This window comes from Anguilla rostrata, chromosome 9 (assembly GCF_018555375.3).
Source record: "Anguilla rostrata isolate EN2019 chromosome 9, ASM1855537v3, whole genome shotgun sequence".
Taxonomy (NCBI): Eukaryota; Metazoa; Chordata; class Actinopteri; order Anguilliformes; family Anguillidae; genus Anguilla; species Anguilla rostrata.
The window spans coordinates 8,869,337-8,894,721 of NC_057941.1; the positions used below are offsets into that span (position 1 = coordinate 8,869,337).

A 25,385-nucleotide genomic window follows, 5' to 3' on the forward strand; every position below is an offset into this window, starting at 1 on the left:
CCCAGAACTGGCATTAATTGTACTAAATTGATCCTTTTGACTCATTCAGTTCAAGATATTTTTTAATCTGAGGAAAGGCACAGAGCAATAATGGTCAGTCAGTCATAGTTTGCATTGGTTCAGTTCAGTCAATGCAAAATAAGTTTTGAGAATGCCATATATATTGGAACAGGGTATTGCTTGGTTGGAGGTTTTCACCAGCCTAGAACATGAGAGGGATGTTGGCTAGCACAGTGACTGAAGTTGCGGTCACCGGTTGGTGTGCATTAATGCCCATCGGTACGCTGCAATAATTCAAGTAAAGCACTCGTCCTTTATAATACAACCCTTCTGCGAACCTTTGACAACTTTTCATTTCTCAACCTTTGCCTTAAAATCATGATTTGCGGGAGCTAATGAATAATCCAAGCAACAGCACAAAGTGTGCTATGATTCAGTCCAGTCAGGCTCAACACATGTACAAAAATGCTGCCTGTCCACGTGGATGAGGAGTTTGTGAGCCAAGCATCGGCCCCTTTCTGGCTCAGTAGATGTAGGGGATGATCCTGTAGGGCACCCTTCGGCAGTAGGTGTCCCAGGCCAGCCCGTATTTGCGCCTGCACTGCTTCTCGTCCCGAGCCTCCCGGTGAATCAGCAGGACGGTGAAATAGATAATATAGAAATAGGGCAGAAGGTGGGACACGCCTGCAAAAAAAAAAAAGGAAGAGGGTCAACAACTTGCTCACACAAAACAACACCGTGTACAAGAACTTAAGCGTTACACACCCATATTATACAAATAAGCAAGCCAGGTCCAAGGGATTGCCCAAATATATGATTAGAGTCTTATTTGTGGATGTAAACTACAGTGTCGTGAAAAAGCATTTGCCCCCTTCCTGATTTCCTCTATTATTGCATATTTGTCAGGCTGAAGTGTTTCAGATCTTTAAACAAAATGTAATATTCAGACAAAGGAAAAGTTATCAAACACCCATATCTCCCATTTGAGAAGGAATTGCTCCCTTAGTTACTCAATCAACCAATTAACCAAATATAATTGATAATTATATACAGCTGATTGAACACAGTCAGGCTTGATTGCAGCCAGCCCTGTTGAATCTAAACCTCACTCATATTGAACTTGAAGTAGTCACCACAAGCACTTCTACAAGCACACTATGCCACGATCAAAGGATCAAAGGAAATTCCAGGAGAGAAACGTTGTTGAAATATATCAGCAAAATCAGACAATATTACATTTTGTCTAAAGATCTGAAACCATTCAGTGTGACAAATATGCAGTAATAGAGAAATCAGTAAGGGAGCAAATACTCTTTCTCTTTCTTGTACATTGGTTTTCCTTTTCTTCACTTACCGCAGGGTAGGGACCAAGCAGTGGCCATGAGCAGGTCCCCAAGGTAATTAGGGTGACGGACGAGTCCCCACCAGCCAGACACTAAGAGGCGTTTCCCTGTTGCTGTGGCAATGGTTTCCAGGCCTAAAAGAGGGAGGGAGATTGTAGTAAAAGTAAGAAAGTTGTGTTTAGTGAAACTACATAAAGGGGATTAAATATTAAATGTCATTATGAGTGATTGAGCAATATCTCTGCCCATCTGTTCTCTTTTAAGAACAAGTTTGGTTCTTACTGTATAGATTGTGCATTCTTAGAATATGTCAGAACTTGTGCAATGGCTGTTAGATTTAACAATGCACCTGAAATGAAGTGGTGGGGGGACAAATAAAACAAGCATAGGATGTATAAGGGTTGTAGAAGACCAATAATGAATAAAACTGAACTAAAAGTAATGAGTGATAAAAACCTTAAGGAATAACCAGGTGCAAAATAAGTGTAGACATTACCACTGACCTGCTACACTGGGATGAGTGGGGTCCCGTCGAAACTGGTTCTTTTGGGAATTTGACCTACGGAAGATATAATACCCCATACCTAGAGAGTGGAGTGGGAAAGGGTTCAAACTACAGGCAACGATCAAATGCTGGATACACGGACCAGAACCCAGTTCGAATAAAAATACTGATCATAACTGATTGTACTGTTAGTCTGCCTCTTATTTTACCATTAAGTGCGATGATAGCGATGCCTCCGACGGCACTCAGTGATTGCGGGTGTATGACCAGGAAGATGGCCTGCAGGCTGTAGGTGAATGGAACCCAGGCCATGTCCCCGAACACGAGCATGAACCCAAAGCCGTCGTGCACGATGTCCATGGTGGTCAGCACAGCCTCCTGCAATACAACAAGATGGAAAGCTAGTGTGCAATCTTGTGCATTTTCACAACTGCATTTTCATATTTATTGATTCACAACAGTTGCTCCAAAAGTCAATAAGCACTTGAAAATGAATTCCTGGCAATAATGTAAATTTCAAGCATGCACACTTCCTTACCGTTTAAAATGAGTTTTTAATGACTTTTCTTTCAAATACACCTCTCAGCCCACTCGGTTTTTGACTTTCAATCCATCACTTTAAACTTTCTCAAAATACATCCGACATGATGTAACAAACACATACTTAACATGTCCGTGGTCACCCCCCTGTCCCCATTCTGTTCCAGCTCACCTCGTTCCATAATGCATCCATCACATAAAGCAGCTGGAAGACGTTGACCAATAGCATGGCGAAGGAGGGGGATTCTCGTAACTCGACCTCCTTCATTAACATCGCCAGATTAATCACAACCTGAAAGGCGGACGAGTAAAGGATCAGAATCTTTAAATATTTATGTGTAAGCTTTTTATACAAAACCAAATAACATTAAATCAATATAGGTGTTATGAACAGAAAACACGCCTTTTCAGACAATACAGGATATGGTAACGGAACAGTATTTTGGTCAGTCAGTAGGGGGCAGTGTCCCGCCAAATCTCCTAACACAGGGATTCCCAAACCCCTGGGCATCCTGGTTTTCCTTCCAACCAGTGGCAAACTCAGAATTTTAACAGGCTGTTATTTTTTTCTTTATTTTTTCAAAGGGGGGGCTACATGATTGGTGGACGGAGTGAGTTTATGTTCTTCTGCGAGGCATTTTAGACTTTTATAAAAAATATTCTATACAGTCCAATGGTGTTTTCCTCTGTACAGCTGTACTTACCCAACCCATCAGACCTGGCCGAAGCTCACAGAAGTATTTGAGATCAAAACGTCCAATTCGTGGGTTAAGTTCACGCCCCATGAAGAAATCATAGAGGGGGTTACCTGAAAGAGATAAAACCATACAGACACAAACAAACTGTTGATTGCAATGAACCATAACAGTATTGTATTAATACATTTCACTTATTTTATCATTTGTATTATTGTATCATTTTCATAATACTACTAAAATAACAAATTAGTAGCATATAGCAGATGTCATAACCTTAAAACAACCCCTCTGTGATTCATAAACTGAGAAAGATCTCGGCAGTACTGTGTATGTAGTATGTATGTGTATGTAAGACAGACATGACAGATGTCTATTTTCCATTACAGTCAGTTGAAAGCGAGGCCATCCAAACAAGAGTTCATTGAATCAGTGATCTGGTGAAATGCCTTGCTGTAACATACAGACTTGAAAATGGCCCAAATGTTCCTGAACTGACTGAATGGAAATGGGATTGACCTTAAAACCAGATTCCCTATCTGGTCTTCCTCACCTGTATTTCCCCCCAAGGAAAGGGCTTGGTATGGTGCCCAAAATGAGCGGAGGTAGAGGTAGAGGGACAGCAGGAATGACATGCCCATTGAGCATACTGCCAAGGGAAACAACAACTCGAATAGGTATCCAAGGGGCATCCCCAGCCACAGTGCCAGTCCCAGCAATATGGCACTTATACAGAAAGAGTGGAACCCTAGAGAAGGTGAGAGAAACAGAGATAAAGAGAAATACAGAAGACGTGACACTTACGGCAATACTGTTAGAGTAGAATATACTTTAATGTAATAGTAATACACCGATCAGCCACATTAAAACCACCTGCATTTTTCTGATTTAATATTTTATTTTCTCTGTTTGTAATCAAACAATTCACACGTGGTCAAAGTGCAGACTCAGAGATTTCATTAAAGGGTATTCTTATACATTTTGGTTTCACCATGTAGTAATTACAGCACTTTTTATACGTAGTCCCCCATTTCAGTGTTTTAGACAAATTAACATAATGTCAACTAAAAGAATCATGTTTTGTATTTGGTTGTATATCCTTTGCATGCCATGACTCCCTGATGTCAGTGACCTATCAATATAATCAGAGTCTGGACATCTTATTGTCAGGTTGTCCTACAAGCGATACAAAAACTCTTTGCATTTGAATGGATCTCTATGGGAATTGCGGGGTGGGACTAGATTCAGCTGTAAATTATGCTGATACAGTATGGAACACATTTGTTGGCTAAATGGCTTTAAGTCACCAAGGGTCAAAGGTATCAAATGAGCCTCAAACCACCGTGCTGCTGTCAGATATGCAGTAGATACTACAAGCATTGTTTCTCCTGAATATTTTTTTCATAGAGTTCAACAGGAAAATTAACCAGGAGAAACAATGCTTGTAGTATCTACTGCATATCTGGCAGCAGCATGGTGGTTTGAGGCTCATTTTACACCTTGGACCCTTGATCAAAAAGCTAGAATCAAGACTAGATACGGAAAGCTCTCGCATACATGCACCAAAGAAGGAACCAAACACATCGGACTAATTAGAAACACCTGTGCAGCCATTTGTCCCAAACATTATGGGGCCCTGAAATGTGGGGACAATGTGTAAACAGTGCTGTACTGTTTACATGGTGAAGCCAAAATGTATAAGAATACCCTTTAATAAAATCTGAGAATGTGCACATTAACCACAAGTGAATTGTTTGATTACAACTCTAAAATTGTGGAGTTCAGCATCTACTCTAATCTAGAAAAAATATGTCTTTGTCCAAACATTATGGAGCTCACTGTATATAGCTTCATAATTACTCAAGCTTCCTTAATTATATTGCCTTTGTTTATATTTAGAACTTATCGTAAAAGCACTAAGTGATGGATTTTTTCCTGTAATGCCAGTTAAAGTATTTTCTCATCAGATTGTTTCTTTCAAACAGATGACCATATTTTGTTCAGACATTCATTCTTACCATTGATAGGGTACTTCAGTCTGGATCCATCCCGCAACACCATCCCCTCAGCCACCTGCCAATGGACACGTCACAGGTAACAACAGTAATAATAATAAAATAATAATAATAATCCTCATCATCATCATATTAATAATAATGTTACTTGTTTAATGCTTTTCCCTTGCTTATTGTGCGTACAAAATAAAAGACATAACGAAATAATTGCAATCAATACAATGATACAATTCAAATTCATAAACAAACAATTATCAATTACCTCACACACAGCCATATAGGAATGAATGCAACAATCTACAATAAAGTGAAATCAAGACATGCTCTACAAACATGTGAACACCGTGTGACTACGGTAGGGCAAGTTTCCTTTGGTCATGATGACTTTTTGGAAAGATGAATGGAGTAGAGTAGAGTCAATACATTGGCGCAGATAAAAAATATAAGGCTGAGGCATTCAGCCCGGTGGTGAACCGTATAGGTCTCAGCTGCACCGGCTGGTGGAGAGAGCACACACGGGTGGTTTTAACTAATCAGTCCAGGTGCTTAAAGGTGTGTTGCTCTCCACAGTTTGGGGCCGAGACCGGGAGCATACACCGGGAGAACGAGGTTTGAGTTTAATTTAATTTAGTTTCAGTTTTTCTTTGAACGTGACGGAGAAAGTAAACCGCCACTGAAAAGTAGGAGGAGCTGGTCCGGTGGAAAGTGGGCCAGCTACGAGCGGCGCACTGAAAAGTTGTCACTCTGTTTTACTTTCTTTTGTCCTTCTTATTTTAGTTTGTTGTTTTAGTTTATTGTTTTCGCCCGGAACCCGTGAGGGGGTTAGGGTGAAGATGTTTGTTTATTTCATTGTTCTTGTTTGTGTGGGTGCGCTCTCTCGGTCTCTCGATGCGGCAACCAACAGTGTTTCCCAGAACTGCCGCATCTCCCGCCCAGGGGTGTCACGCTGGCATGTGACAAAGACATAGATACCAATTATTAGTCTCTTGCACAGAGCTCTATTTTGCAAATTAAGACCACACAGGCCATATGGAAGCAGACAAGGAAAAGAGCACTGCTTTCCACAACTATTGAGGAAAAGGGCGGGTCACACGTGTTTTAGTTGTAGCAGAACAGGTCTCCCTAGGTCGCATGACCTTATAAGCTAGACCAGGGTGTGGTAGTGAATAAGCTTATTAATGTAGTCAAGGGCAGAACTGTGGAGAGCCTTATATGTGAGGGTGAGGACCTTTATGTAAATTCTGTACTGCATGGGAAGTCAGTGGAGGTTTAAGGAAAAAGGGTAATATGGTCCTTATTGGAGGACTCTGGCAGCTGAATTTTGGACTACTCGTAGCTGTAAATGGAATCTGGAAGGAGCTCCCACAAGCAAAGCACTACAGTAATCAAGGCGAGATGTTACTAAAGCATGGACTAGTTTCTCAACATCTGTAGGTATGCATGATCACCCAGGGACACCATGTGGTACACATACCTCAGCATATCAATGTAAAAACCAAACAAAAAAAAACAAAAAAACATATTTGTAGCACAGATTCATACCAAAACCAGCATGCACAGCGCAATTCATCATGTTGAAGAGTTTCATGTCTCCTGGGAGCATTTTTTAATTATATAAACAGGAAGAAACCAATCAACACTTATCTGCAATATAAAGTCAGTCAGTATAAACTGACTTTAAGCAGGCTTTTCAGAAAACCTTTTCTACAGCAGCAAACAACTTTTAAGTGGTTATTTAAAAAAATATTGTCTCTCACCTTTCCCACGGGTAACATATAGAGAAAGCTCTGGAGGGCCAGCCATCCAAGCAGCAGCATGGGGGCCACGGGGTCCCAGAGCTGGGATGTGGGGGGCAGGGGAGGGGGCCACTGGAGCAGGCTTGCCCCCGGGGAGCGACATACACTCAGCAGGTAAAGCACAGTCAGCGGCAGCAGGACAGGGATGCATGTGGCACCTGCAGAAGTTCAGATGAAGTGTGGGAAAAAATGGATGAGAGGAAAAGATTCATTATAACAGAAAAGAAAAATGGAGAAATTAAGAAAATGGTGGGAAAGATAGATAAAATGTCAATAATACTGATCTCTTTGAAATTGGACAACATGGACTTGGATATACGCAAGACAGTCAAACATTCTATTTTTTAAAATTTCCTTCCCTATCTAACCCTCAAAAACACAAACACACAGATGCACAAACCCACACGCACGCGCACACACACACACACTCCTCGTACCCAAGGTCCCCCCAAATTCCCTCTCCGTTGTGTGCCTGGATCTTTGTTTATCCAGCTTCATCTCTGTGTTTCGTGAAGGCTAAAGAAACAGAATAGATGGGGAGGGGAATGAGTGCATAGACGCAGAATTCAATGAGTTACATTTCGTTCGCTACTTTTTTCTTTGTTTAATTGTAGTATAAAACATTGTACAGTATGGCGGTACGATAACGTCAAAATAAAAACAGAATCACATTCACAACCTGCTATAATACAGGCAAGACTGTTCTGTCTTGAGAGATACTGTGCATAAATCCCATGATTACATACTGTTTTATAATACCCCTGTTAACATATACTCATCTCAACATTACCATAAAAAAATCAACACTTTTAAATAAAATCCCAATATTTATATATTAGTCTGCACAAAGGTCAGGCTAGAGTACACTGACCCTAGAATAAAGTTTTTCGAGAGTGACGCTATCGTATTTAAATGTTGGAACAACTGAATGACATTCAGGTTTTCTAGTCATGAAAGAATAACACCAAACGAGTGGACCTTGAAATATCTAATTCTGTCATTTTCCACTTACAATTGAAAACTCAAAGAGTATATTAAGATCCAGAATTATACTCAAAACAATGTTAAACGCAAAATAGTATGCTTTGTTTAATAACGTCTAAATACGATAATATGCAGTACAATAGACAATACAAAAACAATTCCAAATTCCTGAAACAGCCAACGAACATAAAATCTAGTAAAATTAAGACAACTATCGCGAAAATATAAAAAGCATTTATTACACACATATATGTTGGAGTTATCTATGTCTGAATATATATTCAGAAATATTTAATATCCCAACACCGTCGCTCACAGGAATAAATAATTTAAATAAAATGCAGTGATTTCAAACGTGTCTATAGCAAGCGTGAATATATATTACACGTTCCTAAATTTTGAAGAAAATGTTTAAGATCATTTCCTGATGCACCATATACTTACCAGCACGAAATTACTCAAGCATCCACTCCATCTGAAACACGAAACCCTGGTAACACTGAAAAGCTGTAACACGCGTGCGCAGTACCGCCCCACATGCCTGGTCCGCCGTCATATAACATCGTTGAACCAATAGGTTCAGGACACTGCCATGTTCTGACTGTGGAGAGGGGAATCTCGGACCAATAAAGCTGAGGGCACGTGCTGAGCTTGGTTACTATTGCGCGGTGGCTCTGTGACAAGTAGAGTGACGTCGTAAATTACGCCCATAGTCTGGAGGGATCGCCCGGGGGAGGGGGGGGTAAATTGTTGTGGCGGGGTAAGGTGCATAGGCTTCGCTTGTGCAAGCTACAGAGCGTGTACATACGCTTCCATGGTGAAATGTGCCAGAAGTTCCCAGACTGGGGTCCAGGGACCCCAGGAGTCCACTGACAATCTCTAGCAGAATGGACAAAAATATGTTCCCCTTTAGATGAATATTTGTTCATATTTCTCTATTTAAAAAAATACATTTATAACCTGCTCATAAATGTATAATACTACATATTTCATACTAAATAGTGTCTTACAAAAAGACTAACCCTAAGATTTATGTACAAACCTAACACAGAAACTACATTACATTTGTTGAGCTAAATTTTCATGCATTAGTGTGTTATAAACACTACAATTCACCCTAGTCTGTAGTTGATGTTGGATAATGGTGTCAATTATTAACCATTTTATTGAGGTGAGAGGGCAGGAGTCCTCACCCTGAAAGTGTTGATTTTAGTGAATATTAAAACAACAACTATAATAATAATAATAATAATAATAATAATTCCATACGAGTTTTGCATGTTCTAAGGTGCACATAAGTTCTGAAGAGAGAAATAAATAAAACGAATACAAATACAATCAAATTTCATCAGAAATACAATCCATTTATTTGTTAAATCAGAGAGATTAAGAGCAATGCAACGATTACACAATCATATTAATATCGTTTAATTTATTCAAGAGGGTGGGTAAACAGAAAAAAGTGTCATTAGTTAAGTTAATTACTCTTTCAAGGGGAGAATCATGAATAGTCTTTTTTTTCAATCTCTCATTTGGCCATGACGTATTGACTTCCTGCAGATAGCTAAATTACCATTGGTGAACTTAAATATCTTATATAAATTAGACCTAGCTCACCCTCACACAAACTATCGCCGTTGTTACGTTTGTCCAAAATGGCATTACTGACCTTAGTGTGCACAATAACTTCTGATCACCCTCAATGTTGATTTCAATCTCCTAGTCCTCGATTTAGTCTTGGCCCTCTTCAACCATACCCCTGTGACCCTTGGTTAACCGAACAAACCCCCTTCCTCCCTCTTTCCGTTCCGATCGTTACCCCTTAGGGGGCCAAAGGTCAGTCTACACCCCAGTCCTGCCACTAACCCCTCTCACAGATCACTTCAATCACACTCTGCTCCATGGGTGCAGGGTCTAAGCATCGGTGTGCAGCGCTGCACACAATCTCGTCCAGCAGGAAGTGCACCAGGTTCTCGTCAGAAACAAACCGCCACAGGTACATCTGCAGGTAGTGGCAGTCCACCTGGATCTGCTGCAGGCCGTAGCGACCGAAGGTGCGCAATCGCACACACTCCAGGAACGTTTTCAGGCTGATTTTTATGATTCCTGTGAGGACCGAGACCTATAGAGAAATACAGGGCGTGAGCGTAACTCTCCTACTGTGGCTGGACAGTGGTGTATATGCTCTGACCTAAGCAGTTCCTGGTGCACAATGTGTAACCACGTGATGGTTAAAATACAATTCTCAACAAAACACAAGAAAACAGGCAGCAAAGCTGTATTCTCAAATATCCCACCAATAATACATTATTACATTTCTGAGGCAAAGTAAATTGCGCTTTAACTATCATTCCAAATTGGTCCTTAAATGTACTTGCTTAGGTGGAGAGGAAATTCATGACATAAGCTAATCAGTATAGCTGGTGCCTTATATTTCCACATAAATCTTAACCATACTTCTCAGTCCTAAGCTCACCTTGTTGAACTCCACAGGGCTGAATATGTCAATTCTCTCAGAGAAGAGTTTATGAATGTTGCTGAGCAGGTTGGTGTCCATCGGAGCACTGTCAAAGACCAGAGAGACACATCAGTGGAGAAATGGGAATGATACAAACGTAATTTTAACCATTCCAGTCAAACCCCTGAAAATGATCTTCTCAACAACTGGCAAAAAAAACAATATCAGCAGCTTCGCTGTTTGGACCCCTAATGAAGCACAATGGCTGTGTTTATAAGAGTTTTGAAGCTGTTTTACCTTGGTGTATAGCTGGGAGCATACCGGGCTTGCTGCCTGGAGCTGCTATAGACTGAGAAGGTCCTCTTGCTTGAGTCACTGCTATGGGCCTTCCTCACGCCCTCCTCGTACAGCAAGCCTACCTGAGAGAATGGAGAGGGAACCAGTACAAACCAGTACGAAGCAGCATGAAAATGTGTCTATTGCTGACTACTGCTAGCAGAAATTCTACCCTTCTTTTGCTTTCAAAAGGTTAAACAGAAAACTATGCTAATTTCAAAAGGGAAGTAGCCTTTGCCAGTCAATTACAGAGAAACTGAGATTTGATCAAAGAAACCACCAGAAGTTTCTTGCCCAGCTTAAAATCCTTCTAGCATTGTTTAAAAAAGAATATATACATTTGGCACCCAATGTGGGGCTGAGCATGTCCAACTCCCACTCTAATTTGAAATGTCCAACTGTCCGCAACTGCAGCCACATTCATGCATGAACCCTGCTTCTTTTCACAACACAAACAACAGCTAAGTGGAGTCGGAGGAAGACCTATTATATGCGGCAGAACAGTGAAATGTACAGCTCACATTACCAGTGTAATGCAAGACAGACTTACCTGTACATCAATGGAGGTGGTATCCTCGACCACCCTCTTCATAACTGCACGCACATTGCGTGGTTCGATTGTGTTGACCCAGTCTCGGGTTTCCACACTCTTCCTCAGCATTTGGGAGATGATCAGGCCCTGGACCTGCCCATCACAAGCACAGTTCACTCACACTCAGTTTACACTCACGTTCAATTCAACTTCAAATCAATGGCAAATATAACACAAATTCATTTCAGTGAATGAACAGAATTACAGACGCACATACATACATACATGAGTAAAATGTAGGAGTAAAGTTAAGGGTTAAAATGAAGGACACAGAATGACTGTGTAAGTGCATCTTTAAGCCTTGTTTAGAAGGACTCCGTATCACCAGCGGAAGGGTGGCAGAAAGCACAGGTGTAGTATGCAGGTGCACCTTCACATAGTGATTCAACAGCTTCTGTGCAGCCTCTCGGGCCTCTGAACAAAGGGCAGTAACTGCAGTCACTGGACTGTGGTGCTGGAGAGAAAAGAAAGCAAGAGAAGTTCTGTTCTGTTCTGTTCTGACGTATCAGTATGTCAGATCAATGTCATAGGTTTAAACAAGGAACATTTGCAAGATCTATTTAAAGGCCCCCAGAATTCTGAAGCCCACGGGGTTCTGTATATTTCATTCAGAAATTAGAGGTTGATTACAAAACGATCCAACATAATATCCAAATATTACCTTCAAATCCATCTAATATTAAAAAACTGAGGTCACACACTAATCAGCTCCACCCAATTCCCAGCAGCCTAATTCCCAAGTACCTGCACGAGGAACTGTTCATCTGTGAGGGTGAGGATGTAGGAGATGGTGGAGGTCTCATAGTCCAGGCAGAGCCGGGAGAGCAGCAGCAGGAGTGCAGGGGGTGTGGTGCCGCCCCGGTCCCCGGCACTCTCGCAGAACTGACGCGAGGACTGGCACACAAACTTTATGAAGCTCACCACAAGGCCCTCCCGCACGCCCTCGCTGCAGAACTCCCCCTGGTGGAAGGAGGGAGAGTGAGCACTAAAGAGGTGGATGTCAAACTGTAGCATCAAGTCAGAAGTGAAAATAAACACAGAAACAGCTGCGTGCCCACACTCGAACACAAACACTAGTGCACATACAAACACAAAAGGGCAGGCTAGGGTGTTTAACATGCACACACGTGACCCAAGCTCACCTTGAAGTAAGGCTTATTAGAGAAGGTGATGTCCTTTGCAGTGAAGAGATGTACGGAGGCCAGCACTGACTTTATCTGGTTCAGAATGGATCCCGACAGGGAAGTCAGCAGGTCTGGGAGGCTGGGAGGCACATCTTTCACAGATGCTGCTCCTCCTAAAAGACCCCCAGCACCTGAAACTCCTGCCCCGCCCACAGTGAGCCGAGGAGCAGCCAGGGCCTGCCTCACATCCGTCAGGCTGTCCAAGTAGAAACTCTGCAGGGCGACCAAGTACTGCCTGATCCTTTCCCTGGCTGCCCGCACCACGATCTCAGTTCCTTGGCTCGGAACCGGAGACCCTGGAAGGAGTTTGGACACGGCCTGAAGCCGGCGATGAAAGCGGTCCAAAGCCCGAACAAGCAACGAGTTATCTCCAACCCCTTTCTCCTCCTGTATCCTGCGCTCCACCAGCGTGAAGTACCGGGCAGCTAAAGTGTCAACAAAGCTGTGGAGTTTGCCATTGGCCATCTGGGGGATGTTTTTGGAGGCTAAATCGTCCTCTTGTGGACGGTTGATGAACAGTTCCTGATAGGAGGCGATGACCAGGCAGAGGCTACTCACAAATTCGTTGCACCCTCTATCGATGAATTCTAGAATGTCCGTCCTGGAACTTGGGGAAAGTAATGTGCTGGACATGGATGGTGTAGACCCCGCTGGACCTTCATCAGCAGGTGCAGCTGAGGCCTTGGAGGCAGAACTACTGGCGGGGTCGACTGATGTTACTGGTACCGAGGCAGACACCGGCTCGCGGAGCTCCGCCTCCAGACCCAATAGATCTGCTTCTAGCCTGGACTGGGCATGGCTGAGGAATTTGTCACAAAGTTCCTCTGCAGGCTCATCCAGTTGCAGCAGCAGCTCCACACACTCAGACAAGTCCTTTGCACTCGAACCCCCATCCCTGCAGGCACATACATTGTACAGACACAATGCAAGTTAAAAAAAAAGAGGTAGCAACCTTCAGACTGTGTAATGAGCCTTGACATTGACTCCACTGAAAGGGCTTGAGAATGACGTCACTAATAGTAAATCAATAACGGCCCCATCATTTACTCGGCACCATGAACCTGACATGTACTAATAATTTTAAAACTAGACATTCTCGTCAAAAACTGAACGTTTGGCAACCCTACCAAGATAGAGAGAGGTAACGCTAATTACAGATCCAACAGAAAACAAGCCAACTCCATGTTGCTTTTCATCCCCTAGACAAACGTCAGCTGATGCCACACAGGAAAAAAAATTCCAAGGTTAACACTAGTTCTTGAAAGAGACCTGTCGGCTTGTCTCTTTGCTTCGCTGTGTCTGGACCTTTGCACTCGGTTCACTAGCTAGCACCAACGCTGATTTGATATCTGACCCCAAACCACAGGCTCTGTAGCCACACCCACCCCTTCCCAAACAGCGCCACACCCAGAAACGTCCCAAACACGTTTTATAATAACAAATACAGGTAAAGGTGCACAAATGTGGTGAAAGTGCATAAAGACAGAGATTGCCTGTGCATCACATATATGCCTTTCCATGGTTATTTTCAAATATTTTCAAGGAAAAAATCCCTCATAGCACGCCTTTAATAAATCACTGTTATGTGCAGAATCTTCGGCACAGATGTCAAAATCTCCTTGTGTTCTACTGATCCCAGTTCTAGGTGATGTCAAAATAGAGGGGCATGGTGCATATGCTAAATGAAAAGTGGTCCCCCAACCATAACCGTAGGACGCTTGGAAAACAGCATGTCTATGGCTTAAAACCACCAACACTCCCTGTTTCTAACTGGCACAAAGGTCAGCCCCGTGTCCCCTCAACTCTGACCTGAACTTCTGCCGCAGCTGCTGGGCCAGCTGGTCCATGATGGCATGGCAGTCGTCCTGAATGCCCCGGAAGGAGGGCATGTGGCTGTACTGGTGAAGCACACAGCGGGCACGACGGTGCGAGCTGACCGCCTGGGCGTAGGCCTGCATCTCCAGGCACTTGTTCAGCCTCGCCGGCAGCTCAAACAGAAACTGCAGTTTCCGCAGAAGGGTGTGGACTCCTAGGAAAGGTGGGTTGGCGGGGGCAGGAGTGAAGAGGACAGCAGGAGAATGGGGAATGTGAGGAGATTTGTGGCAAGATGAAAAGGCATTAAGTATGGGGTCAGCTCCCACTACTGGAAAGATTAGGTCAATGCTTATGAGATGACAATGAAGAAGTGTCTTCGGGAGTTCATAATTGGGTGTTGTGCTAACAGAATTGCGCAAGCCCCAATAAGACATCTTAACTGATATATTAAAATATTAACTGGGACCTGTTCACTTACTCTTTACTGTACTTATAACTCTAGAATTGCAGTCTATTAGTTTGGTTTGTAATTTACAGATAGGGAGAGAGGTAGAAGACAACAGACAAGAGAGTGAGTCTTTGAGGTTTTTATGCATTGCTGCAGTACCTGATAGCTTGGTGATCTGTGTGTGCTGGTCCTGCAGAGTGCCACTGATTCGTGCACTGAACTCAGTGATAGCTGCCATGTTAGTGGACAAGCAGTCCATCTCATCCTCCATCTTCTTGAAGTCATTCTTCATCTTCCTTATTGTGTCTAATGGTGACAGAGACAGGCAAATTGCAATTTTAAAAAAATAATGCAGAAGAATGAAGCAGACTACATAGTCAATGTGCAGCACAGTTCATGTGATCATTTGTGTAATACAACAGCAAACAAAATCCAAAATAATAAGAATATCAGCACTGCAATTAGTAAAGCTGCAATGCCAAAGGACAGTAAAATAGGCCGATATTTTAAAGCATGTATGCTACGGTGTATGTAATGTATGTAATAAAGGGAGGGATGCAAGACACCCGAATAAGTGGATTTTAATCTCACCCTCCCACCACATCACACCCCCTGCTTCTTCACCACACAAAAATACACACACACACACACACACACACTTTTCCTTACTTCCCACCACCCACACAGACCTGTGGCAGATATGAACTTGTTGTAATTCTCATAGACTAATGTCTGCATGTCACTGTCCAGAGAGCGGATCTGCTTCACCATGCAGCTTTCCTGGTCCATCAGCTCTGCTAAGGAACACTCCTTCCTCAGCTGGAACCAAACACATGTTCAATATATTAGCGCCTCTGTCGTAGTGGGGATACAAGCTGATATTGGATTCATATTTTTGTTTATCTTAAACAGATATCCACATGTCTACACGTAACCATAAACGGATTTGATAAGTGCTATAGTTTATGAACAAACAAGCTACTACTGGATGACAGTACAATAGGCTACCTGGATACAGCTAATCTGACGCAGCTAACTAACACTAGCCACCACACCAGCTAGATATTTTTGCAAGGCAATACTCTTCGCTGGCTAGCTCACTGTTGCCATGTTAGCTTAGCATATCTGTACGACTAAGAAGACAACATATGTAGCAAATCAGGCAATAATACGACGAATACCAACTTTGCGCTTTGTTTACCTTGTTCAAGAACACCTCCGGATCGAAATGCGGCCCGTTTATGTCACACGGACCCAGGGACTCCATCTGATCGGGCTTCCCTTCTTCGTTCAGCCCGTAATAAAGCTTCAGCATACCGTGTACTTTTCGCTTACGATCCGAGTCCGGTGGGGTAACGCTACCAGAAGCCGCGGCACTGATGTCAGCATCCATTTCGATCAAATAATCACGGAATGCTGGAAACCAGGTAGACCGATGGAGGGGCCAAATATATGGAAACACTTAAATGCGGAAAACGAGTTTGGTTGACACAAGTTGCCGTAATGCCTGGAATACATCCGCACACAGAATGACGACTATGAACCGTTGCGGACCACGGCTGTTTTTGAAATTTAGGCAAAAGATCAGTCAGTTTTGTTCAATATTAAGTTATTGACAGTGTTAATAACGTCCAAATATTTTAAGTTTACATGACATCAGCGGGAGTTGTATTTAAAAAAAATGTTTTTAAAAAAACATTTTCAAGGTAGTCTTTTCACTGCATTGCATTGTTTGAATCAGCTGAGTCAGTCAGCAGAATGGGTGAAGCCCAAATAGATGTATTAATTGTATTTCTAAGCATATAAAATCTGCCTTGTTTTAGAAATAAACTGCAGTTTGTGACATTGTCAGCAAGAACATGGCCCTATACTCGTAAATCTTGCAGAACTGTATCCAGTTGCAGAATCTTCAAAGCAGACAATTGTTAATCCAATTCTGCATTCCACTGAGAAAACTGAAGTTTATCTACAGGATTTATGTTTATTTACCGTTTTGAGGATCAAAGTATTAATAGCTGGCTTGGATGTGTGACAGGATTTATCTGATAGGCGTGAAAACAGATCAGGTGTTCTGTCAAGAAAACATTTACAAATGGGCAAATTGCCGCCGTTTTTCAGCAAGGAATACCAATAATTACACTGGATAAATGAGTAAAAATGAGCAACAGTTAAGAATATAATAGTGGTGGGTACACAATGACAATGTGAAGAAAAAATATCACAGAAACACTAAACAGCACCAGCAGATGGAACAGCCGACCCATCCTCTCGCCGTTGCCTCAAAAAAAAAAAAAGGCACCAGACAACTGAATATAAAACCATTTCCTAACTTTGAAATGGGTGAGAACAGTCTCATCTTCTGGAGGTATTTTAATAACCATAAGGAAAACAAACACCAGGAGACAGAATAAAAGTGACATGAGATTTTATTTTCCCAAATGTTAAATTAGCTGAATACAACAAAATCAGTGAGCATATTTAAATTATATATATATAAAAACTCTAAGAAAACCCATTAACACTAATGTTTTGTAGTCAGAAAAGTAGTATAAAGCAACATTTGTACAGTAAAAATGCTTTGTTAAAGTTTCCGGTTAAACTTTAAAGAAGTCCCCGAATTAAGTTCTGTGAAGTGAATAAAAAAGTGTTAACAGTGAAAGACGTGAATGGGCTATCATGGTTCTCTACCCACATATGGGCAACATAATTGAAAACTGGTTTCACTGATGTGAGCACTAGGATTAAAAAATAAAAATTGTCGCTCCGTAATACCCGCTGAGACAGACAGGAGATAATACTAAAGTCTGGCTCCTTCAGTGTTTAAAAATTAGTCAACTAACCTGGTCCTGGAAAGGTGACACCAGGCTTTGCATCTTCCCTTAAAACCTAAAGAGGGAGACGTTCAGTGGCATTCATCAAGATGATTAGCCATCTCAAAGTTGAAATTTGTGGTAGGATGTGAACTTGCAGGTACAACCATCCACCAAAGACCAATAGTGAGTAGTTTTTTCCTACTGAAACACTTCGCCCAGACACACCCCCCACTCTGAGGTCACTGCAAGCAATGAAAGGCATAATGTAATTTGATTTCGTAAGAATCATCGCCAGCTACACCACCTAACAAATATTTCCTCAAAATACTGCATTATAAAAAAGAACAACATTCTGAAAATCTTGTGTTACCTGGGTAAGATATAAGGGATAGAGAAACATGCAAGCACTGGCTCATTGTTGTCTCGGTACAACTTGCAGGAGTCTGCAACAAACTCAAAAGCATATAAGTAACAATTAATTCACTGATTAACAGAAAGACTGATAAAGACAGATGGACACGGATATGGGTTCCAGTCTCTTTCTGAACCCATGGTGGCTGACTGATTGCACATAGAAGAGGCACTTGGTCTTTTTTCAAAAACATGGTAAAACTACTGTACAAAAAATGGTTTTCCATTGAACATCGCTTGTATGACAGTAAATGAAAAATTAGCCTCAAATATTATGACTAAAATGAAGATGTAATGACTTTTGAAGCATTTTATAAATGCTTACAGAATTGAGAAATGTATCAAAAGTGCAATTCTTACATTCTTACATTTTTCCTGTTCTCTCCATACACCTTTTTTGGAATATAATTTGATTGGACATGCCAACAGAGAATAAATGGGACAAATATTTCAGTATGTACATACAGTAAATGTGGAGTCCAAGGACATGCATAGATGCTATCTGAGGAACTGAGAATAGACAACTTGGCATTGGTTTAGCTCAAATATCTTTGCATAAGTACTTGATACTGAATAAAAAATTATGTCCTTCAATTATATGGAATATATACCTCACATAGGCCAAACATCTGTCCTAGAGAAGGACACAGACATTTCCGACAACAGCAATGTGTGACCAGGTTTAAGTATCTACAGTAGCCCAGGAGGCAACAAGAGGTATGGACTGGTAGTCTCAGAGTGTAAGTTTTTGTTTTGGCGCAGCCACACAGACAGAAGTACTGGCCCCCCTTCATGAGAAGCAATGTGCCACTCAGATTTGCATAGTTTAACGGGTATTGAAAACTTGGGATTGCGCTTCTTTATAATATGTTTCCCCGAACAACGACCACAGTCAATATCCCATTTAAACTATTGAAGCGAAGATTAGAAGGCACTGCTATTCTGACTGCGTGCTGCACAATCAACAAGCATGGATATAAAGACTTCAAACATTCATACCCTTTTGCCTGAATTTGCCAGTGTTCTTTGTATGCTAATGAATGACTGCTCAAGACACATGAGTGGTTGTTTTTTGTTTTTCTGCAATACCTACATTGAGAAACACACTGTAGCAAAGAACGGCAAAATGTTAATCTGTGAGCCTATATACACATTAAACAAAAGTGGATATGTAACGTGTTGGCCAAATTCTTGGTCCTTTTTTATATTTAAGTTTCTCTGACTATTCGAGTCTGTAAATCTCAGTGTTCGGGTGGTGATTTTGGTCTCCACAGGGCGCAGTTCTGCCTCTGTAGGCTCACCCTTGCTCCAAATTCTCTCCCACTTGAACGGCAGAATAGTTGGGGGGCGGAGCCTGCCTGCTGAAGAAGGAAGCAGCCCTCTTTGGCTTCAGACGTTTGATCTCCTTACCTGAGTGGATCAACACAAATGGGAAATTATGGAGATTATGTGTCCTGACCACAGCTTTTAAAAATAAATAAATAATCAAATTCCATGACTATAAAAATGCATGGCCTCTAAACAGATTTACAAATTCCTCTTCAAAGTATACTATTTGTACGAGCACGGTTGCATTCTAAATTAGTCCTTTACTCTACTGTTTAGGAAAAAAAGACAGGAAATCAACTTAATATTCTAGAACAAAAATCCAGGTATAATACAGTTTTCTGGGGCTAAGTTTTAAATATTTCATGCAAAAAAATGAAGTACGTTATGAGAACAAGTTTGCCATTCCCCACAGAGGTCTTGCCCCTTTCCAAAATGTTGCTCACCGTCATCCACATAGCTGATGGTGTTCAGGGTGTGGACCCTGCTGCACACCACGCTGCTCTGCCGGCGCAGCTTCCCCCTCCGCCCCCCCCTTGCCCTCCCGCTGGCCCCGGCCGGGCCAGAGGCCTCCTGGGATAGCGCCACCTCTCCGTCCGTCCCCGACGCTTCCCCGTCCGCCACTGTTCCCAGCTCCACACAGAACTCAATGAGACCGCTCATGAGCTCCGCCTGGTGAGCAACAGAATCACCAGCAATCAAATACAAAATGATCAAAACACTGCTCATAAAGAGAAATTACATTCACATGAGTATATTCCACATAGTAACGGTCAGGCTTGTCTCTTACTATGAAACCATTTAGAGAAATAAAAGGCGTGTATATTACAACGTTCCACACATTGCATTTTCACACATTTATGCTAATGAATTAATTTAATTAGTTGATTAATTTAAAGGCGGTGTCTACATCATTACCCGTTTTGAGTAAATCTTGAGTAACTTGTTGACGGGCGTACCAGCCTCCTCCCCATCAAACTCGAGCCACAGGATGTGCTGGTCGCCCTCTCCTTCGGGGTAGCTGTGGTCCCAGGACAACTCGGCAAAATGGAGGCCCAGGAGGACGTGCTTCAGGGCGGGCAGAGGGAGGTGCAGTTTAAGGAGCAGGGCAGGGACAGAGAAAGAGAAAGAGTGGAGATGCAGACATACGCGTGGCCTCAAACGGATACTCGAGACCAATTTATTTACCCAAATCCACCACACAGTGCGTGCCTCACCTTCTCTTTCACATCGATGACGTACACCCCCTCAAGGCTGATCCCCACGTTGACAGCCTTGCGGCCTCCCCTCTGGAGGATCCCCTGCACGGGCTTGTCAATTTCTCCTGAGAAGAATGCACATCTGCGCAGATAACATACACATGATAAGTACATGGCCAGCACAGCTCACATACCTGCACATGTGCATGGTGCTACCAGACAATGCTAGAGCCGAGAATGCTTTGTTCCTTTGTTCATTGACCTTCTGTTCCTAGATTCACTATGTTGTAGAGTCCACTTAGACTTACATTTCATTTGGGGCCCTATTCACAACTATTTATTGTCTCTCACAATCCCGCCCTCCTCACCCGTAGTAAGGCAGCGAGTGGCAGGTGCTGAGGTACTGGCGCAGGTAATGGGAGGGACCCTGGGCGCTACCGTCAGGGCTGCCCAGCCGGAGGTACTCCTCCAGCAGGTTCTGCTCCAGCCCTGCTTGACGCCCACTTTTCCCCCTCAGAGCAGACAGCAGCCCCCCTCCTCCTGTGACATGGGCAGGCAAGAAGGACGAGAGCTTCTTCTTCCTGATGATGACGGAGAAGTTAGATGTTGCAGAATAGATCGCTCAGACCACAAGAGTCCAACTGCGCTTCAGCCTTAATTATGGTCATTATAGTCACTGACTTTACTCGAACATTAAATCCATTTCTTAGTGTTGTGAGAACTTAAAAGGTGTGTGTGTGTCCATGTGTGTGTGTAAACACAAAATCCATACATTGTAAGTGCCTGCAAAGGGCTTGATAATTTGACTTTTCTGCTGATCAAGAAGGACTACCTTACCCAATTGTCTCGTGTAAATATTGACATGCAAAAAGACAACACAAAGAGCTAAAAGTGTTTACTGCTTTCGGGAAATTCTACATCAGTCATAACGTTCAGCAGTGCATTCTAGCTCTGCAAGCTTTACCGGATGGCAGCAGTTGCTGCCTGGGCATCCAGGCCCACCCCTATCTCCAAGGCACAGGCTAGCACTCCCAGGCTCAGCCAGTGCTCAGGGTCACAAGGGTACCGGCCCTCCAAAATGTTTGCCTTGGCTTCCTCATACAGAAGCCTCAGGACGCCTTCATCTTCTATCTGCAGAGTCCAAGACATAATGTGTGAGATCAGAAAATTATTTTTTGCATATAAAAAAACAGCAGTCCCTAAGTCAAACCAATCATGAGAAATTATATCTATATGCATTTATGCACAAGCGTGCCCTGAGCTTATTCCTCCAACATATGTGCATGTACTATGCAAAAATAAATCACAACCCACATGCTCTGTTGTGCTTTATATGTTCCCGGTTAATAATGGCATGAATCTCTGGCATGTGTGGAAAACAACATTTTGGTTTGGAGGCCAAGTCGTGTGCAGGCATTCCATCCATTTTTGTGCTTGCTCGCTCACTCACACGCACGCACACACACACATACACACAGTACCTGCAGCTCTTTGGCTTTAGGATAAAATACATTCCTTCTGTACTGCAGGCAGGGTTCATCTGAGGAGGCAGCCACAGAGGCAGAGGTTTTAAATGAGTGGTCACCACACAAGAAAGGCACAGAATTACCACCACAAAAACTCAGACGCACACAGAGGCTACAGATTTAAAACATCAGCATGGAACTATATACAAACAATCTGAAAAAATTACTTGAAACTTGAAAAAGCTTTAAGATGGGTGGGGTCTTCTGAGAAATCAGGTAAGGCAATAGGAAATTACGCATAGCTCATGTATGTTTACATAGTTTCGACTGACAGACACAGACGAGAAAAGTGAAATGCAGACTCTGAATCCCCATCTCACCCTGGGAGATGTCCTCCTCAGTGGCCTCTGTGAACCGGTACAGCAGGTCCTGCCACTGGCGGCACAGTTTGTAGGGCTGATGCTTCGGCTTTAGCTGCAACTCTGGCATTAAGGTGAGGGAACAGCAGAGGAGCAGAGTAGCGCAAACGGGTCATAAACAGACAGATACCAGACTACAAGCAGGACAATAAAATTGGGTAACGGTTAAGATAATGAACCGCTGATACCGAGCAAGGGGGAGCAGAGCCAGAAGGCGAAGGCGTCCTGCGCAGACTCCGGGATGTGGAGCGCCTCGCGGACGCTGCGGCTGAGCTCCTGCACGGTCACGCAGCCCACCCCCTCCACACACAAGTGCACGGCACTGTCCCCGACCAGGTACACCAGCACATCCTGGGCTGAAGCAGGGAGCAAACGGCAAATGACTACGTTGCACATGTACACAACGTTCCAGTTACTGGCGTTATTCTGAATGAAAGGATATTCTTAATGAGCCGTTTACATCGCAAGACATGAATGCTCTTTTAATATTCTTGTTTACATGAGGCTGTGCGTACTTAGTCCGACTAAACGTAAAATGGCCATGGAACATTGCGTTCCTTACGATCTTTATTTAACTTTAAAAATGTCTCTCTCCATCCAAAAATGTTTTGCTTTTTTTTGCAGGGCATTCCATCCTTGTGTCCCACGAAATGCTCGATGTCTGACTCATAGATATGCATATTCAGATAGACAGGAAAGCATACCTTGAGCTAACCTAAGCTTGTGAAGTCCCGGAAGTAAGCCTGTACTGCACATGTTGAGGGCCAAACCTTGGCACTCCAATTTAAAGTGAATGGGGAATATCAGACTTCTGAATAAAACTTCCCGGATGATATTTCGAAACAATTAACGATCGTTAGGTTTCAAATGAAAAGCAGATCGTAAAAATAACAACCATGCAATAAAAGATGTACATTTTATTAAATATTTTCAAGAGACTTCCGCACCAAAACAACCATTGTTTCACAAACTGTTACACATAATGAAATTTATGATCACAAAAAAATGATTGATAAGTTTTCTTTGGTTTTGAAATCAGCTTGGTTTTCCTAATTGAATTCAATGAGCAGCAAGCTCTACGGTAGGGTGATTTCAAAATCTCGACTGAGATGGATCAGACCAATTCATTTCAGTCTAGTTGTTTTTACATTAAATCGGGCAGTTGGTAGTATAGCTTCAAATTTGACAAACTGATCACTCCTGACGGAAACATCCTAAATCACACCAGAAAATGACTTGTGATGCGTGACGTAACATGAGGAAGCTGTTTACATGACCCATGTCTTATTTGGTATATTGCCTCATTCGGAATAATATCGGAATAGTACTGTGCATGTAAGCATACGGATTGTCACACTCACTCTTCAATGCAACTAAGAAAACGTCTGGACATAGCTAGTACTGATAGCCAGAGATTTCTGCACCCAAAAACGATCAATATCGAACACCTTCATGATTGACTTTCATGTCAGGTTAAGCGAGACTGTATTGTTTTCATTTAATATTTATGCTCACGTATTGGACGCAAAAGAGGTTACTCACCGCGCAAGCCTGCTGATGAAACGCTTCCTCTCTGAGATGGCTCCGACGGCTCGGACGGGAACCCACACTCCCCTCCCTCCATCTAGCGGAAAACATGTTATCCATTAGCAGCAACAACGTGAAAACGAATAAACAACTGTTAAAAAGTGTTAATACGAATTTCAAAACACAGTTTTCTGTTTTATAGTAGGCCAAGTTAATATTTTTCTGGTAACTTATCTAGCTAGCTAGTGTGTCAAATTAACGTCACACAAATCGCACTATGCCATCAATATATGGGTGTCGTTATAACGCCGCAACAGACAGATGTTCAGATGGTAGCTGCTGGGGCGGATATTTGGGTAACCTATATAGTGCAGCGGCACCTGGCTGATTGTCGGAGTGACTTAACTCACGATAGCTAGTTAGCTAGCCAAACTAAAAAGTGCGAGCTACAACTTAGTTAGCGAATAGCGTTAGCTGAGTGAGTTGAGTGGCTAGCTAGCAGTGGGGGTTGGCAACGTCCTTCTTTAGGATGAGTGTAGCCAGCGATCTAGCTTGCCAGTTTTTCTCTGAATTGTCACTATAGCTTTAGACTACTATTTTATTATCCAAGTTAACTTAAGCTGCATCAAAATCCATCCAGTATCCAGCTAATGCAAACTGTCTCTCCCCACGCAACAAATACGCTGCAATTCCCTAGCTTACTGACTAGCTAGCACAAAAACGTTAGCTACTGAATTTCGCTAGCTAGTTAGCACATACCTGGCCCGTTTTAAATATAAGCGGGTTTTGATAATCCAATAGAAAACATGAATACTTTTCTGAAAATGCCTTAAAAATAGCCCAATAAAGACTAAATTAAAAACGGTTTTCAACGGACATTATCACCGACCAAGATGAAACAGCGCCTATTTCAGCCCGGAAGCAGTTTGATTGTTATTGACAGGGTTAGCAGCAGCACCGTGAAGCTGGATAGAAGACTTCCGGTTAGAGAATTTCATTGAAAGCTCAGTAAATGCAATGTATAGGTATGGGGCATGCCCTCGCCAAGGCGTAACTTGGCGGGATGGCATACCTGCCATCCCAATGTTTTCGTAAGTGCGGTTTTGTCGTTTTTCGTCTTGTAACTAATATAGTTGGATATAATTAGACATTATATACTCATATTTAAACACATACCTTTAACATTACGCAGTCCTTTCTGGAAAATCACGTTCCCAGCTATTTCTGCTGGTGTTTAAGTGTAGCCCACCCATGCATTTCTATACACTCTCAGTTCAGTACTGGCTCATTGTTTACTGCCTAAACTAAAAATTGTTCCCAAATGATAGGGGGTATATATTTACTATACAGACCCATACCTACAACATTATGTAGTCATTTCTGTGAAATCATGTGTAGATCTATATGCTTCAGGACCAGTAGGAAGTGTTATATGTTATATCGTATATTGACTGTGGACGACGATCATGACGAGTAGTCAGTTAGGTGTTCACAGTTACAATGCCATATGGTA

General features: G+C 42.4%; 3 protein-coding genes across 5 annotated transcripts; all 3 read right to left on the bottom strand.

Annotated features, from left to right (window-relative positions):
• Window positions 1-44: 44 nt before the first annotated feature.
• tm7sf2 (transmembrane 7 superfamily member 2) lies at window positions 45-8,476 on the bottom strand. Its single transcript, XM_064350142.1, has 11 exons — window positions 8,323-8,476; window positions 7,332-7,410; window positions 6,856-7,052; window positions 5,102-5,156; window positions 3,637-3,831; window positions 3,093-3,196; window positions 2,561-2,680; window positions 2,058-2,226; window positions 1,847-1,927; window positions 1,355-1,477; window positions 45-684 (listed from the first exon to the last, which is right to left on the bottom strand). Exons 2-11 carry the CDS (start codon window positions 7,390-7,392, stop codon window positions 524-526), a joined length of 1,266 nt encoding a protein of 421 aa, XP_064206212.1. The 5' UTR covers window positions 7,393-7,410; window positions 8,323-8,476; the 3' UTR covers window positions 45-523.
• Window positions 8,477-9,216: 740 nt separating this feature from the next.
• vps51 (VPS51 subunit of GARP complex) lies at window positions 9,217-16,269 on the bottom strand. The gene is made up of 11 exons (XM_064350139.1): window positions 15,913-16,269; window positions 15,401-15,530; window positions 14,871-15,017; window positions 14,258-14,477; window positions 12,407-13,343; window positions 12,009-12,224; window positions 11,635-11,718; window positions 11,223-11,357; window positions 10,634-10,755; window positions 10,355-10,442; window positions 9,217-10,000 (listed from the first exon to the last, which is right to left on the bottom strand). The coding sequence occupies exons 1-11, from the start codon at window positions 16,102-16,104 to the stop codon at window positions 9,740-9,742; spliced, it is 2,532 nt and encodes an 843-aa protein (XP_064206209.1). The 5' UTR covers window positions 16,105-16,269; the 3' UTR covers window positions 9,217-9,739.
• An 850-nt stretch (window positions 16,270-17,119) lies between these two features.
• Window positions 17,120-24,822, bottom strand: frmd8 (FERM domain containing 8). Of its 3 annotated transcripts, none has more exons than XM_064350144.1 (11): window positions 24,750-24,822; window positions 23,888-23,969; window positions 22,534-22,701; window positions 22,307-22,408; window positions 21,942-22,000; window positions 21,425-21,591; window positions 20,829-21,041; window positions 20,479-20,602; window positions 20,180-20,329; window positions 19,708-19,933; window positions 17,120-19,345 (listed from the first exon to the last, which is right to left on the bottom strand). In XM_064350144.1, exons 2-11 carry the CDS (start codon window positions 23,967-23,969, stop codon window positions 19,233-19,235), a joined length of 1,404 nt encoding a protein of 467 aa, XP_064206214.1. In that variant the 5' UTR covers window positions 24,750-24,822; the 3' UTR covers window positions 17,120-19,232. The 3 variants fall into 3 exon arrangements, with proteins under 3 accessions (XP_064206214.1, XP_064206213.1, XP_064206216.1); XM_064350143.1 differs by having other exon boundaries at window positions 24,632-24,814; XM_064350146.1 differs by having other exon boundaries at window positions 24,762-24,786.
• Between the last annotated feature and the right edge of the window lie 563 nt (window positions 24,823-25,385).